Raw genomic sequence first — 13,226 nt, forward strand, 5'->3', positions numbered from 1 at the left:
TAGAATTAGCTAGTAAACATGAAAATTATTAAAAGCTTTAAATTCATTTTAGCTAGTAAACTTACCCAGGCCAAATGCAATTTGATCCGAGTGAGAACTTAATGTCAAAGCAATTGCACTTGTATGTACCACCCTTTACCAAGCTCCGAGATATTAGGGAAAAAATGGCGGCCCAAGGTGGTGCAAGTTGGGTGACCAGTGGTAATTACATGTCATGGCGACGAAAGCCGATATGTTAATGAGAATATACACTAACTCACTTTCGTAGGAATCACGGTCAATTTTAGCAACTAAAGACAAGCCATTTAAACCCCTAGATCGCCCTAGAGGACGAGTGATGCTCTCGTAAGGGTATCCTAAGAGTTTAACCCATAACTCTCATAATAATACAAACAAGGCAAAGCATGAAAAGAAATCAAGAGAAAAGCAAAACAAACACATGTTCGAGAAAGAACTTTTCCAAATGTACAACCACAAATGAATGCAAAGTCATGGTGGTTGTGTTTATCGGTAAACAAGAAATGAAAATGGTCGTCATTCATTTCACTTTGTTTTGGGATATTGAAAAAAAAAATTGTATCTCTATTTCGTAGTGCCATGGAATATACGGATATATCTAGTGTGAGAAACTAAGAATAGAAGAGATAGGCAAAAGCTATAAAGAGCAAACTGCTACCATGTCTCATACTTGTGTGTGAATGTTAAAATTTAATTAATAATAATGATTCTATTAATGTTTATATCTAAAATTTAGGCAGGACAAAAAGACATGTATACATTATAAACTGTATGGAAGGTTAAGAACCAAACAACGACGAATTTATTATTTTTTTAAATAATTAAAATCATTTATAAATTAACAAATTACGTGAAATATATATTATATTGTATACATGAAAATATCATGTGAATTGATATGGAGTATATGTTAGATTACTCATAATTTTTAATTTTTATATTATCTCATACTTATGCGTGAAATGAAATAAAATCTTTAAATTAGAAAACTTCCTACTAGTTTGAGCTAAAGAGTGTTGTACCTTGTTTCAATTCTATTCAGTAAAATCAATTTAAATACTCGGAAAGACAAGATGCATGTAACACATCAACACAATTTTATCAAACTATGAACTGTTTTCTTCCTCCTTTCTTAAGGTTTTTGTAAAGTTTTAAGTTATTACATACAACTGATCAGGTATGTGAATTTAAGTAGGGTTTAAGAGGACAATAATGTAGAGTTGAAAGAACATTATTGTGACGGTAATCATGGTAATCGCCCAATTAAACTTAGGCTTGGTTTACAATACATACAAGTACCAAGAAAATCAAGGCATTAGTCTTTGTGTAGTTGTTGTGTACCGATTTGTTTTTGCTACTCTCCTCTACCCCTGCAATCTTCTTATATATGAAATTAAAGACAAATTATTAATTAAGTTGTCGTTACATATCTATGGTTACTTATGTCAAGCGTGTTAAATTTCAAGAACTAGTCATGTTAAATTTCAAGAACTAGTCAAAAATAATTGATAAATCAAGTTAATTATAACATAATTATTAATATAAGGAGATTTTGACTTTTACCACCTTCAAATAACCACTTAATTGAATTTACCACCTCCAAAAAAAAATAAGATTTATTTTACCACCACATAAAAAAATAAATTGTTTTACCACCTAATCCTATCTCCGGTGACAGAAACTGACTGTGGGGCCCACAATAATGGATACTTTTTTAAAAATTTCTCCAATTTCTCTCGATTTCCTTTTCTATTTCAACCCACCTTCTTCCTTTCTACAAAATCAAGGTGTAATTGAGCTTGTTTTATGCGATTTTCTTCCCAAATCCTTAAATTTGATGGATCCCTAACTATCATACATCAAATTCGTCCAGATTTGTGGTCTTTGAATCAAGTCGGTTGTTCAACAAGAAATAAGAAGAAGGTACGCAAATTCCATGAGGCAGTGTTTGGGAATCAATATTTGATTTCAAATTATTCATTTCAATTCTTGGATTTGAAATTCTAGTATTTTAATTCCAAATATGTTGTTTGGGAAATTGCTGGAATTTTAATTCTAGAATTTCAAATTCATTATATTGTTTGGATAGACTTGAGTATTAATTTCACAATTGGATTCTCAATTGATTTTTTATAAAATAATAATAAATAAAAAAACAAAATTAAATGATAACAACATTGCCGTCCCTTTCGAGAACTCCAACGACAGTTCAACAATGGCGATCGAAAATACAAACTCGAATGCAACACTGAGAGCTCCAATGGCACTTCAATAATGGCGACAAAGTGTTGTACTATTATTTTATTTTATTTTTAATTGTAAAAATAAAAAAATTGAAAATCCATTTCAATTGAACTCCAATAAAAAAATTGAAAATCCAATTTAATTTCATCTCCAATAAGAGATTCAACAATCTCTCCTTGTTCCTGAATGTGTATGTCACTGTCGTCTTCTTCGGTGAAATTAAGGTTAAGGTTCATCTCATCATTGCTTCTTCGGAAAGTGGAAATCCTAGTTTCTTCCGACATCGAAGGTTGAAGCGATCAAGCGATGGAGCTATGAAGGAGATCGTTCATATGGTAGAAGAGAGGAGAGAGAGTATGTGAATAGCTTACCTGGTAAAAATGGAGGAGAGGAAGAAGTTGAAGGTGAATAGATAGACATCACTTGGAATTGAAATGACATACTTTTAAGATGGATTTCAAATTCTTTGGTGTTAGCTATTTTTGATAAGTATGTGGAATTGATTCAATTTCAATTCCAAATGCTTTGAGTTTCCAAACAGCTTAATTGGGACAATTCCAAGATTTGAAATGAAATGACAATTCCCAAACAGACCATGATGTATTTTGTATTTTTTTGCAATTCTTATCGTGATTATGTTCCAATTGTTTAGCGTAACTGAAATTGCACATGACTTATTAAATGAACCCCAAATTCAAAGGAAAAAAATTAGGGTTCTTGGTAGTCAAAATTAATTGGGGCTTTTTTGAAATTGTAATTGGATAGTAAAATTAGGCTTAGAATATGATAATTGTGTTAAAATTAAACTAATTTCAATGATGTTGTTAATGAATTTCAGAAGAAAATGTCTTCGAATATGATAATTGTGTTGCGATTATGTGGCTCCACCTCGTCTTCAACTACCAAGTTTGAAAAATTAAAGGATAATTTGGTAGGAAAATGTTTAAAGTAAGTAATAGCCGAGCTTAATAATAAAGCATAGATAAATGAACATATCTCAATGTTTGTGTAAGTAACAATTATCTAGGTATCTTGCGTTTCATACAAAGTACTACACTACGTCACTACTATCTAGTACCTACAAAGTCTAGTACAGATTTCTTAATACAAGTGATATATACTTGATCAACCAACAAACCACCAAATACAATTCATATGCTTATAGTAGAGTTAGGGTAGATCACATACATAGTCGAACTACTAGTCTTCTACCATGTCTTAAATATTGCAAAGCATGAAAAGAGTACAACCTATTTGCCACCCACAACACTCGGAATGGCTTGAAATATCACGAAACAAATGATGTTTTTTTACGCCCTCTCCTCATCTTCATCTTGTGGGGAAGTATTGTTATCAACTTTCTTACCCCAAATCACAAGATAGAATCCGATGATGATTACAATGAGTCCTATCAAGCTGCAAAAACATGAACGTAATATTATGAGAAATTTGTTTTTTTTTTTTTAATTTTTAATTTATATAATCTAAAAACGCTATAAAGCTATGTACCTTCCTAAATGTAGGTCCTCGTTCAACATAGATGGGTTAACTATAGCGATTATGATGAGTGCAATTGGGTTAAACATTGCGGTAAAAAAAGAAACATTTTCCGCAATGCACCATGTGGTCGGAATCATCATCAAACTGGAAGAAATAATCGCCTGAAAAGTAAAAAAACATTTAAATTAGATGATTAATCATAAAAAAGGTTATTTTTTTTTTTTTTTTTTTAAGAAATCAAATTAACATATTTAGTAACTTAAATTTTAAAAAAGAATCAAATTTAAAATCTTACTAAGTAGAACATCATAGTGCTCTTAATGGTGAAGTCGATATGCCAATATTCCATCTTCTGATCCATAATTGCAGCATATACAGTAAATTGAACCGCCCCGATTCCCAGAATTAGTCCTAAAGCTCTCGCAGAATCTGGATAGCGTTCCAATAACTTTCCCTACGATATTCATCGAAAAATACATGTTGAATCATGTGAGAAACACAATTACCATTTATAGAGGGGTTAAAATTAACTACATCTAAGCATAAGACACTATTATACCTCAATTATGTTTGATAACGCTAAAAAGAAACAACTACCAATGGCTGCAAGGATACCGAAACAATCATGGTATTTCAAAACATGTGGCTCTTGCCCCTTGTGATATATGTGGATAACCTCGGGTGCATGCAGCTCATGTGGTGTAAAGTCTAGAGCTATTCCGCTACATAAGGCAAGGATCATAGCTCCAACAACGGATATAATCGCACCTATTAACTTAGATCTCCAAAGCCAACTATGAATGTTCAAATTCTCCCGCCTAATCAAAAGAAACTCATAATAATAAACTTACAAGCTTTATTGTATAAAAATATTGATACAAGATTCCAAATTAATTGTAATAAGTAACACATAGCTAATGATGTCAAAGCAATATGAGATGTAACTGATACAGTGTTGTAGATTAGAGAAGTATTTGACAAAAATTTAACCCTAATTTTTGTTTTGTATTCATGCATTGTCTATTTATTTAATATCTCAATTATACAATTATGTATTTCAAACATTAGAAAAAATCAAACAAAACAAAACAAAACCTAATAATTATTTTTATATTCATAGGTTTTGAGTAATTTCATTATAGATTATTTTAACCATCTCCTAAGTATACAGCTTCTGGTATATACTTAGAAGTTATTAAGGACAAGACAACTCACTAAGCCCGTCCAACCTAACCCGCTAAATGAATTGGCTTGGACAACCTTTTTTAAAATAAATATATGGGCGGGATTATTTCAAAAAATTACACCCCTTCACAAGCCCCAAAAACCTCCACGTTACCCTCCACGAGCTCTGATCCTACCCCTTCCCCCATATTAAAGCCCCTTCATGAAACCCACCCGAGCAACTCAAAACCCACCCCCTTCCCTTTTCCAGCCCCTAATAACCTCCCATCTTCCCTTGCCTTAACAAACGCCCCTACCCCTACGTCGTGGTGGGGCTCACATCGTCAAGGGAGGGGGGCTCGCGTCATGGTGTTCACCAGGGAGGGGGTTGGATGAGTGGGGTTCAGTGAGGGAGGGGGGTTCGCTGGGGAAGAGGGTTGGGTGCGTGGTGATCATTGGAGTTAAGGTGGCTGGGAATTAACTATTAGTCTATGTATATATTATTCCCTAGGCTGCTATTAATGATCGTGTAATGATTCTCTAGACATCATTTACCTAGGATCTTTGTATATATTTACTGTGAAGTAATGTGAATAGCCAAGGATCATATTTCTAAATGGTATCAGGCTATTTTAGATCCTCTTCTTTTCTCTTTGACTTCTCACCTTCTTCTCTTCTTTGTCCCGCCGCCATGGCTTCTGACCCACCAAAAACCCCTGCTTTTTACCTTGCAATTGCGGTGAACAATATCAAAAGCCTTATCCTAATAACATTGGAGATGAAAAACGTGCTCTACTCCTCTTGGGCTGAATTATTCAAGATTCACGCACAGGCCTACGGCGTTCTCGACCACATCCTCCCACTAGATGACAAAGAAGAACCTGCCGACCCGACTCTTCGGTCCCGTCTTGATGCAATTATGCTTCAATGGATATATGGAACTATATCTCACGACCTCCTTTAAACTATTTTGGAACCTGATTCCACAGCACAACAGGCATGGGAAAGACTTCGTGATATCTTCCAAGACAACAAAGTTCCCGTGCGGTTCAATTGGAAGGTTTATTCTCTGCCATTGACATGAAAGATTATCCCTCTGTCTCATCTTATTGTCAACATGTCAAAATGGTCGTCGACCAACTCGCGAATGTCAGAGCACTGGTGAATAATCAATGCCTCTTCTTCACCCTAATTCGTGGTCTCCCTAGATCTTTCGATGGTGTTGCATCAATTATTCAACAAATTGACCCCCTGCCTTTCTTCTACAAGGCAAGGTCGATGCTTACCTTGGAAGAATCTCGTTATGCTACTCAAGCCGCAAGCGAATCTCTCACCACCGGAGCCGCATTATGCTACTGGAAACAATTTCACTTCATTTCACGAGGAATCGCACTCTGTTCAGGATGGTAACCGCTCTCAAAATCGCAACAATCGAGGGAATGGTCGCGGTGGCCGCAACCGTGGCGGTGGTGGCCGTGGAAAGGGCCGCAACAACAACAACTGCGGTGGGCCACACAACAACCAGCAACAGGGCAGCAGCAACCAACACTGGCAGCCCTGGGCTCCTTGGGCACCGTGACAACAACCCCCCCACTTGGTCCCAGCAGCTAGGGGTGTCCGTTATTCGGATAAAAACCGAAATCCAATCCAATCCAAACCAAATTATCAATTCGGATCGGATCCAAACTTTAAATCGGATCGGATCAGATTGAATTTTTTTGAATATTCGGATTTTCGGATCGGATCGAATCGGATGACCTTGTTCGGATCCAAAAAACCGAAATAACCGAATTATGAAAGCGTTATTTTTCAAAAAATATTATTAATGTTAAACATATAAAACTATGTTTATGATTATTATATTAATATAATATTAATCATGTAAACCTATGTTTTCAATACTTGTATAAATCATGTACTACTATACTTTCAATAATTGAAATTTAATTATTGTAATTTTATTTTTATAATCGCATTAGACCTAAAAAAGTTAGCGACGTATTTTAATTCGGATTTTCGGATTGGGTCCAAATAACCGAATTATAATTCGGATTGGATCGGATTGGATTTGGTAAGTAATTCGGATCGGATTGGATTTGAAAATTAAAAACCGAAATTTATTTCGAATCGGATTGGATTTGGGCTAAATCCAAACCGAAAACCGAATGGACACTCTTACCAGCAGCAATGGGCGATGCTACCTTGCCCTTACCCTACTTCCTAGCCTCGCTCAACTGGGCCTCGTCAGCAGGGAGGCCTTGGCCCACGCCCACATCAACAAGCCAACAAGCCTTCTCTGCCCAAGCTCCATCAATTGTTGATTATGCTCCAAAGGACATCGACGCGGCAATGCACACTCTCTCCCTCACACCACCTGATGATAGGTCATACATGGACACCGGCGCCACGTTTCACATGACCTCTCACCAAGGTACTCTCTCTTCTTATTTTAATTTTGAGCAATCAACGAAATATTATTGTTGGTAATGGGCATGCCATTCCAATTCGTGGTGTCAATTGTGCTTCTCGTCCCCCTCCTCATCCTTCCTTTTCCCTTAATGGTGTCCTTCATGCCCTTAAGCTAATTAAAGTTCACTAGTGACAATTGGATTTCTATTGAGTTTGACCCGTTTGGTTTTTCTGTGAAGGACCTTCTGACCGGGACAACTCGTATGCGACGTGATAGCTCCGACGACCTATATCCCATCTCCACCGACATCTCTCAAGCTACTACTCCCTCAACCTTTGCTGCCGTATCTTCCTCACTTTGGCATGATAGACTAGGGCACCCCAGTCCTAATATTTTGTGTTCTCTTAAGAGGAACAATTTTGTTGATTATAATAGAATTTCGAACGCTACTATTTGTTCTTCTTGTCCTCTTGAAAAACATGTTAAACTACCATTTTATTCATCTCAATCTAGCACTTTTCTGCCATTTGACATTGTCCATAGTGATCTTTGGACATCCTCGAAATTGAGTTCGGCCGGCCATCTCTATTATGTGTTATTTTTGGATGATTTTAGTAACTTTTTGTGGACATTTTCCTTATGCAAAAAATCTCAAGTTCATTCACACTTCCTTCAAGTTCGTGCATATGCTAAAACTCAATTTGAAAAGGAAGTTAAATGTTTTCAATGTGATAATGGGAAGAATATGACAATGGTCCCTTTTGATTATTTTGTGAACAAAATAGTATGCTATTCCGTTTCTCATGTCCTCACACCTCACCCCAAAATGGTAAGACGGAAAGAAAAATTCGAACCATCAACAACATGGCTCGTACGTACTCTCCTTGCTCACTCCTCCATGCCCCCTCCTTTTAGCACCATGCCTTATGAATGACCACCTACTTACACAACATCCTCCCCTCCAAAACCATTGGTCTCAACTCACCAACAAAAGTCCTCTACCAAATGTACCCGTCCTACTCTTAGCTTCGAGTTTTTGGTTGCCTTTGCTACTCTCTCTTCCCCTCTACATCCATACACAAACTCCAAGCTCGGTTTACCCCTTGTGTATTTTTAGGTTACAAATGCTACGATATGTCCACTCACAAAATTTTCATACCCCGCCATGTTATGTATGATGAAACACAGTTTCCCTTTCCAAAATTCACACACCCACTGCCAATACTTAAGATTTTTTGGATCATGGCCTTTCCCCAACTATTCTACACCACATGAGCTCTCAATCCTCTCCAAATCAGACTCAGCCAACCATTACGGCCCAAACCGTGCCACAACTCGATCCAGCCAATTAACCACTCAAATCCCACTCCTAACCAGCCTCCTCACTTTCCTCACGTTGAGGCCCAACCCACATCTCCCCAATAAAATAGTCCCCCCACCTCTCTTAGCTCGCGGCCCATTCCAATCGACTACCATCCGCACCGTCCTTAGCATTGCTCTCTCCAAGTCTTGGTCCATTCATCAAATGGACGTGAAAAATGCATTCTTAAATGGTGATATTGAGGAAACCGTATACATGCACCAACCACCCAGAATCCGTGATCGAGACAAACCGGGTCACGTTTGCCTACTCAAGAAATCCCTCTATAGCCTCAAGCAGGCACCTCGTGCGTGGTACCAACGATTTGCCGCATTTGTGTCGAAAATTGGATTCATACATAGCAAATCTGACCACTCACTCTTCATTTACTGCCACGGCAAGCACATCGCCCAGTCGCCTACATCCTTCTCTATGTGGATGATATCATGCTCATGTCCTCCTCCGAAACTCTCTGCAAATCCATAATGTCTCAATTACATTCTGAATTTGCGATAAAGGACCTAGGCAAGCTCAACTCTTTTCTTGGAATCTCGGTTACTCATCACTCCAATAGGCTCTTCTTATCTTAGCAATCTTATGCCAAAGACATCATTGCTCGGGCTAACATGTCTTCTTGCAAGCCCTCCGCCACCCCTGTCGACACCAAGGCCAAACTCAATGCCACTCTTTACCGTAGCTTGGCAGGTGCCCTGCAATACCTGAATTTTACTCAAGCAGAGATATCATACACTGTGCAGCAAGTTTGTCTCTTCATGCACGACCCACGCCAACACCATATGAAGGCTCTGCGTCGCATCTTGAGGTACCTACAAGGCACTTTAATGCTCGGTCTCCTCTTGTATCCATCCTCACTTGCGGGTCTTCTTTCCTAAATAGATGCGGACTGGGGTGGCTGCCCAGATACAAGGCGCTCCACGTCCGACTATTGTGTCTTCCTTGGAAATAACTTAATATCTTGGTCTACAAAGCGACAACCCACACTATCTCGCTCAAGTAGTGTCGAGGTCGAATATCGTGGAGTGACTAATGTGGTTGCTGTAAATGCTGGCTTCGCAACCTTCTTCTCGAACTTCGCTGCCCAATCAAGAAAGCCACGGTTGTGTACTACAACAATGTAAGTGTGTGCGGTGTACCTCACAGGCAACCCCGTTCAACACCAACGTACTAAATACATTGAAATGGACATCGACTAAGTACGCGAAAAGGTAACCCGTGGTCAAGTTCGTGCTCTTCACATTCCCTCTCGATGTCAACTCACTGACATATTCACAAAGGGGCTGCCACAAATTCTGTTCGAAGACTTTCGATCTAGCCTCAGCGTTTGATTACCTCCCGCTGCGACTACGGGGGTGTATTAGCCTATGCATATATTATTTCCTAGGCTGCTATTAATGATTGTGTAATGATTCCCTAGACATCATTTACCTACGATCTTTGTATATATACTATGTGAAGTAATGTGAATAGCCAAGGATAGTCATATTCCTACATTAATTATTAAAAAAAAAAAACTAATATTTAGACCAATTACATTACAACATGTGTTAGGATAAACGGTTTAGTAGGTTACATATTTTTTAACTTGTTTAAAGTTAACACCCCCAAAGGTTGGAATATTCAGGAATAATTATAAGGTTGTCTTGTTTTAAAAAATCTCTTGAGTAGTATTATTAATGATAATTTTTCCTACAACCTATTGGTTACAACATTTTATTTTTATCATTTATTATCACTAAAAGCATATTACTAAATACTCCCTCCGTCCCTTAATACAAAACCTCTTTCTAACATTTATTACTCATATAATAAAGAGAAAGAGAATTTTTTATTTAGGGACAGAGAGAGTACTAATGTATATGATTTCTCTCCCTCATATTTTTTCACTAACTTATGTCACGATTTCATCTTCTCATTCACTATTATATACATTGCGATTAGGGGTTTTAAAAAGCTGGTTCACACCATTTTAAAGGGGCATCATAAATTATGGAAAAATGTGATTAAGAAGTTATGATCAATAATGTTTCCATATCTATAACTAAACTATATACTAAAGCCGAATAATACATGACACGTGTTAACTCCCTAGTAAAAGATTTCCCGTCAAGACTCTTTAGTGATTTCTTTGTTTTTCTTTTTCCAAATTTTTTTAGGAAATAAATATCTATTTCACTATCATATTTTTTGTCCTACTTTACCATTATATATCTTTCTTTAATACGGAGTATAAAATTTTATTTCTGTCTTTATATATTTATTTATACTTAGAAAAAAATAATAATTTGAATGCAATGCAATTCTCTCTACCAAATTCAGTAGAACGTTTTTGTAATTACTTACAGAGAATCAAGCAATTAATCATGTATTATTATTATTATTATTATTATTATTTTATTATTATTATTATTAAGAAATTCATAATTTTACTTTCAAAATATATAAGTACATGCATACATTGTACGATACAACCTTAAATAAACTATAAAAAATGTATAGAATATGAATATCTTATCGTATATTTTATAAAGAGAATAATTTTGTAAGAAAATTTTGCTCTACAGATAGTATAAATCTTAATAATATTTGGTTAAATCATGCGTTGTATGGGGCTTAATCTAGTTTTAACTAAACAATTTCGTAGAAAATAAAATAAAGTGCAAAAATGAGATAATTATTAAGTAGTAAGAAGAGCCCAATAAACATCGTGTCTTTTTCATTTTTTCTCCATAAAATTGATAAATAAGAATACATCGTATATACTCCATCCGTCCCTAAATTACATTCCTACTTCTAACATTTATTCCTCGTGCAATGATTACTCAGATAATAGAGAGAAGTAGGAATGTAATTTAGGGACTGAGGAAGTAGTAAATTAGTAATTAGATTAATCCTCGTGCAATGCACGTTCACTAAATATTTATAACAACAATAAATTTGACCAAAAATAATGGTACAGTATAAAAATTATGAATAGATTCACCTAATATTAAAAAGTATGAAATATAATTTTAAAAATTAGAAATATGCGAAAGAATATAATTAAACACATGTAATATTTATAATGGGTTATTTGATTTAAGGAAGTTTAATTTATTTTGTACAAAGTAATTGTTATAATTTAGGTACAATTGTAGAAACCTTCTTTTTCTATAACAAAGAATTTTTATTGCAAGTAATTTTGGAGAGTTAACTTTTAATAATATGTTGACAAGTGTCCCTCTGAATTTCGCCTTTAGTATTATGTAATTGATTGATGTAATTGATGATTATTATGACAACTGATATTTAAAAAGTAATAATTGGTTTTGAGCACTTTAGACAATGTGGTTTAAATATTTTTTTTTTAGTAACAATTAATTAAATATATTGATATTAGTATGCTAACAAAGATCATTTTCCCTAATTATAGAAAATTATCTTTATTACAATACATGAATGAAATAGAAGAGTGATAAGTACATACCTGAGTATAAGGGCAAATATAAATGTCATCGCTGGGAATAAGTTTGAAATTGCTGCAATTTTTGTTGCTGAAGATAGTAGTAAACCAACCACTATTAAGTTTTGGCTAACTGCTACGCTGCAAATTAATATAAGTATAATATTAATCTATCGATCATAATAAAGCTGTGGACCATTTTTATCTTAACTAAGGGTAAGGGAATGAGCTTAAGAAATGGAAACAAGGTGAATGCATGGAATAAAAACCCCTCACACTTACTATGTTGCAAAGGAAAACAATTATTTATTTTAAATAACAAAGGGAATGACTACCACTGCACCATACTTGGTTTCCAATATACATTACATTACACTATCAAGTTGACATAACTACCCATTAATTATCATCACTACCCTCAACTAATTTATATACATGTAACAATCCAAATATACTTCTCAAAAAAAAAAAAAAAAAAAAAAAAAAAAAAAAAAAAATCCAAATATCACAAAATAACTAAGCTTGTACGCAACAATCAATACACATGAGGACAATATTCACAGTTTTCAATTGAAAGGAACAAAAAAAAATTTTTGTGGTAAAAAAAATATATATATATATATATATATATATATATATATATATATATATAAAAATCTTTAGTTATTTGGGAAAAGAAGAATTTAAAGTACAAAATAAAGCAACATGTAGGTAGTTATAAAAAATTTAAGAAAATATGTCCTATAATCATGTTCAATGGCCTTTTAATTTGCCATATACTTGGAATGTATTTCAGTAACATGCCAACACTACATCATATTTGCCGTCAAAAAAAAAAAAAAAAAAAAAAATCACATTCTTGACTTCTCGAGTGTATGTGGGATCTAGTAACTTAATAGGCATCGTGTGACTATTTAGTCTTTTTTTTTTTTTTTTTTTTGAAAGGACTATTTAGGGCCTGTTCATATTTACTGAATTAAGCTGAACTGAACTGATTGGAGCTGAACTGAACTGAACTGAACTGATTGGAACTGAACTGAACTGAATTGAGCTGAAATGAATATTTTATG

The 13,226-nt window shown here is 35.0% G+C and overlaps 1 protein-coding gene across 1 annotated transcript; it reads right to left on the reverse strand.

The window, feature by feature from the left end:
- Positions 1-3,572: 3,572 nt before the first annotated feature.
- Positions 3,573-4,504, reverse strand: LOC145616769 (WAT1-related protein At1g25270-like). The gene is made up of 4 exons (XM_081671498.1): positions 4,322-4,504; positions 4,058-4,216; positions 3,772-3,923; positions 3,573-3,678 (listed from the first exon to the last, which is right to left on the reverse strand). The coding sequence occupies exons 1-4, from the start codon at positions 4,502-4,504 to the stop codon at positions 3,573-3,575; spliced, it is 600 nt and encodes a 199-aa protein (XP_081527624.1).
- Positions 4,505-13,226: the final 8,722 nt, after the last annotated feature.

Source organism: Chenopodium album, chromosome 26 (assembly GCF_948465745.1).
Source record: "Chenopodium album chromosome 26, dcCheAlbu1.1, whole genome shotgun sequence".
Lineage (NCBI taxonomy): Eukaryota > Viridiplantae > Streptophyta > Magnoliopsida > Caryophyllales > Amaranthaceae > Chenopodium > Chenopodium album.

Excerpts from the sequence above, each read along its gene's own strand:
- LOC145616769 (XM_081671498.1), bottom strand. The coding sequence starts at position 4,504 with ATGATCCTTGCCTTATGTAGCGGAATAGCTCTAGACTTTACACCACAT. Across the intron at positions 4,217-4,321 it reads CGTTATCAAACATAATTGAG|GGAAAGTTATTGGAACGCTA; the intron begins GTATAATAGTGT and ends TGAATATCGTAG. Across the intron at positions 3,924-4,057 it reads GCACTATGATGTTCTACTTA|GCGATTATTTCTTCCAGTTT; the intron begins GTAAGATTTTAA and ends TTTACTTTTCAG.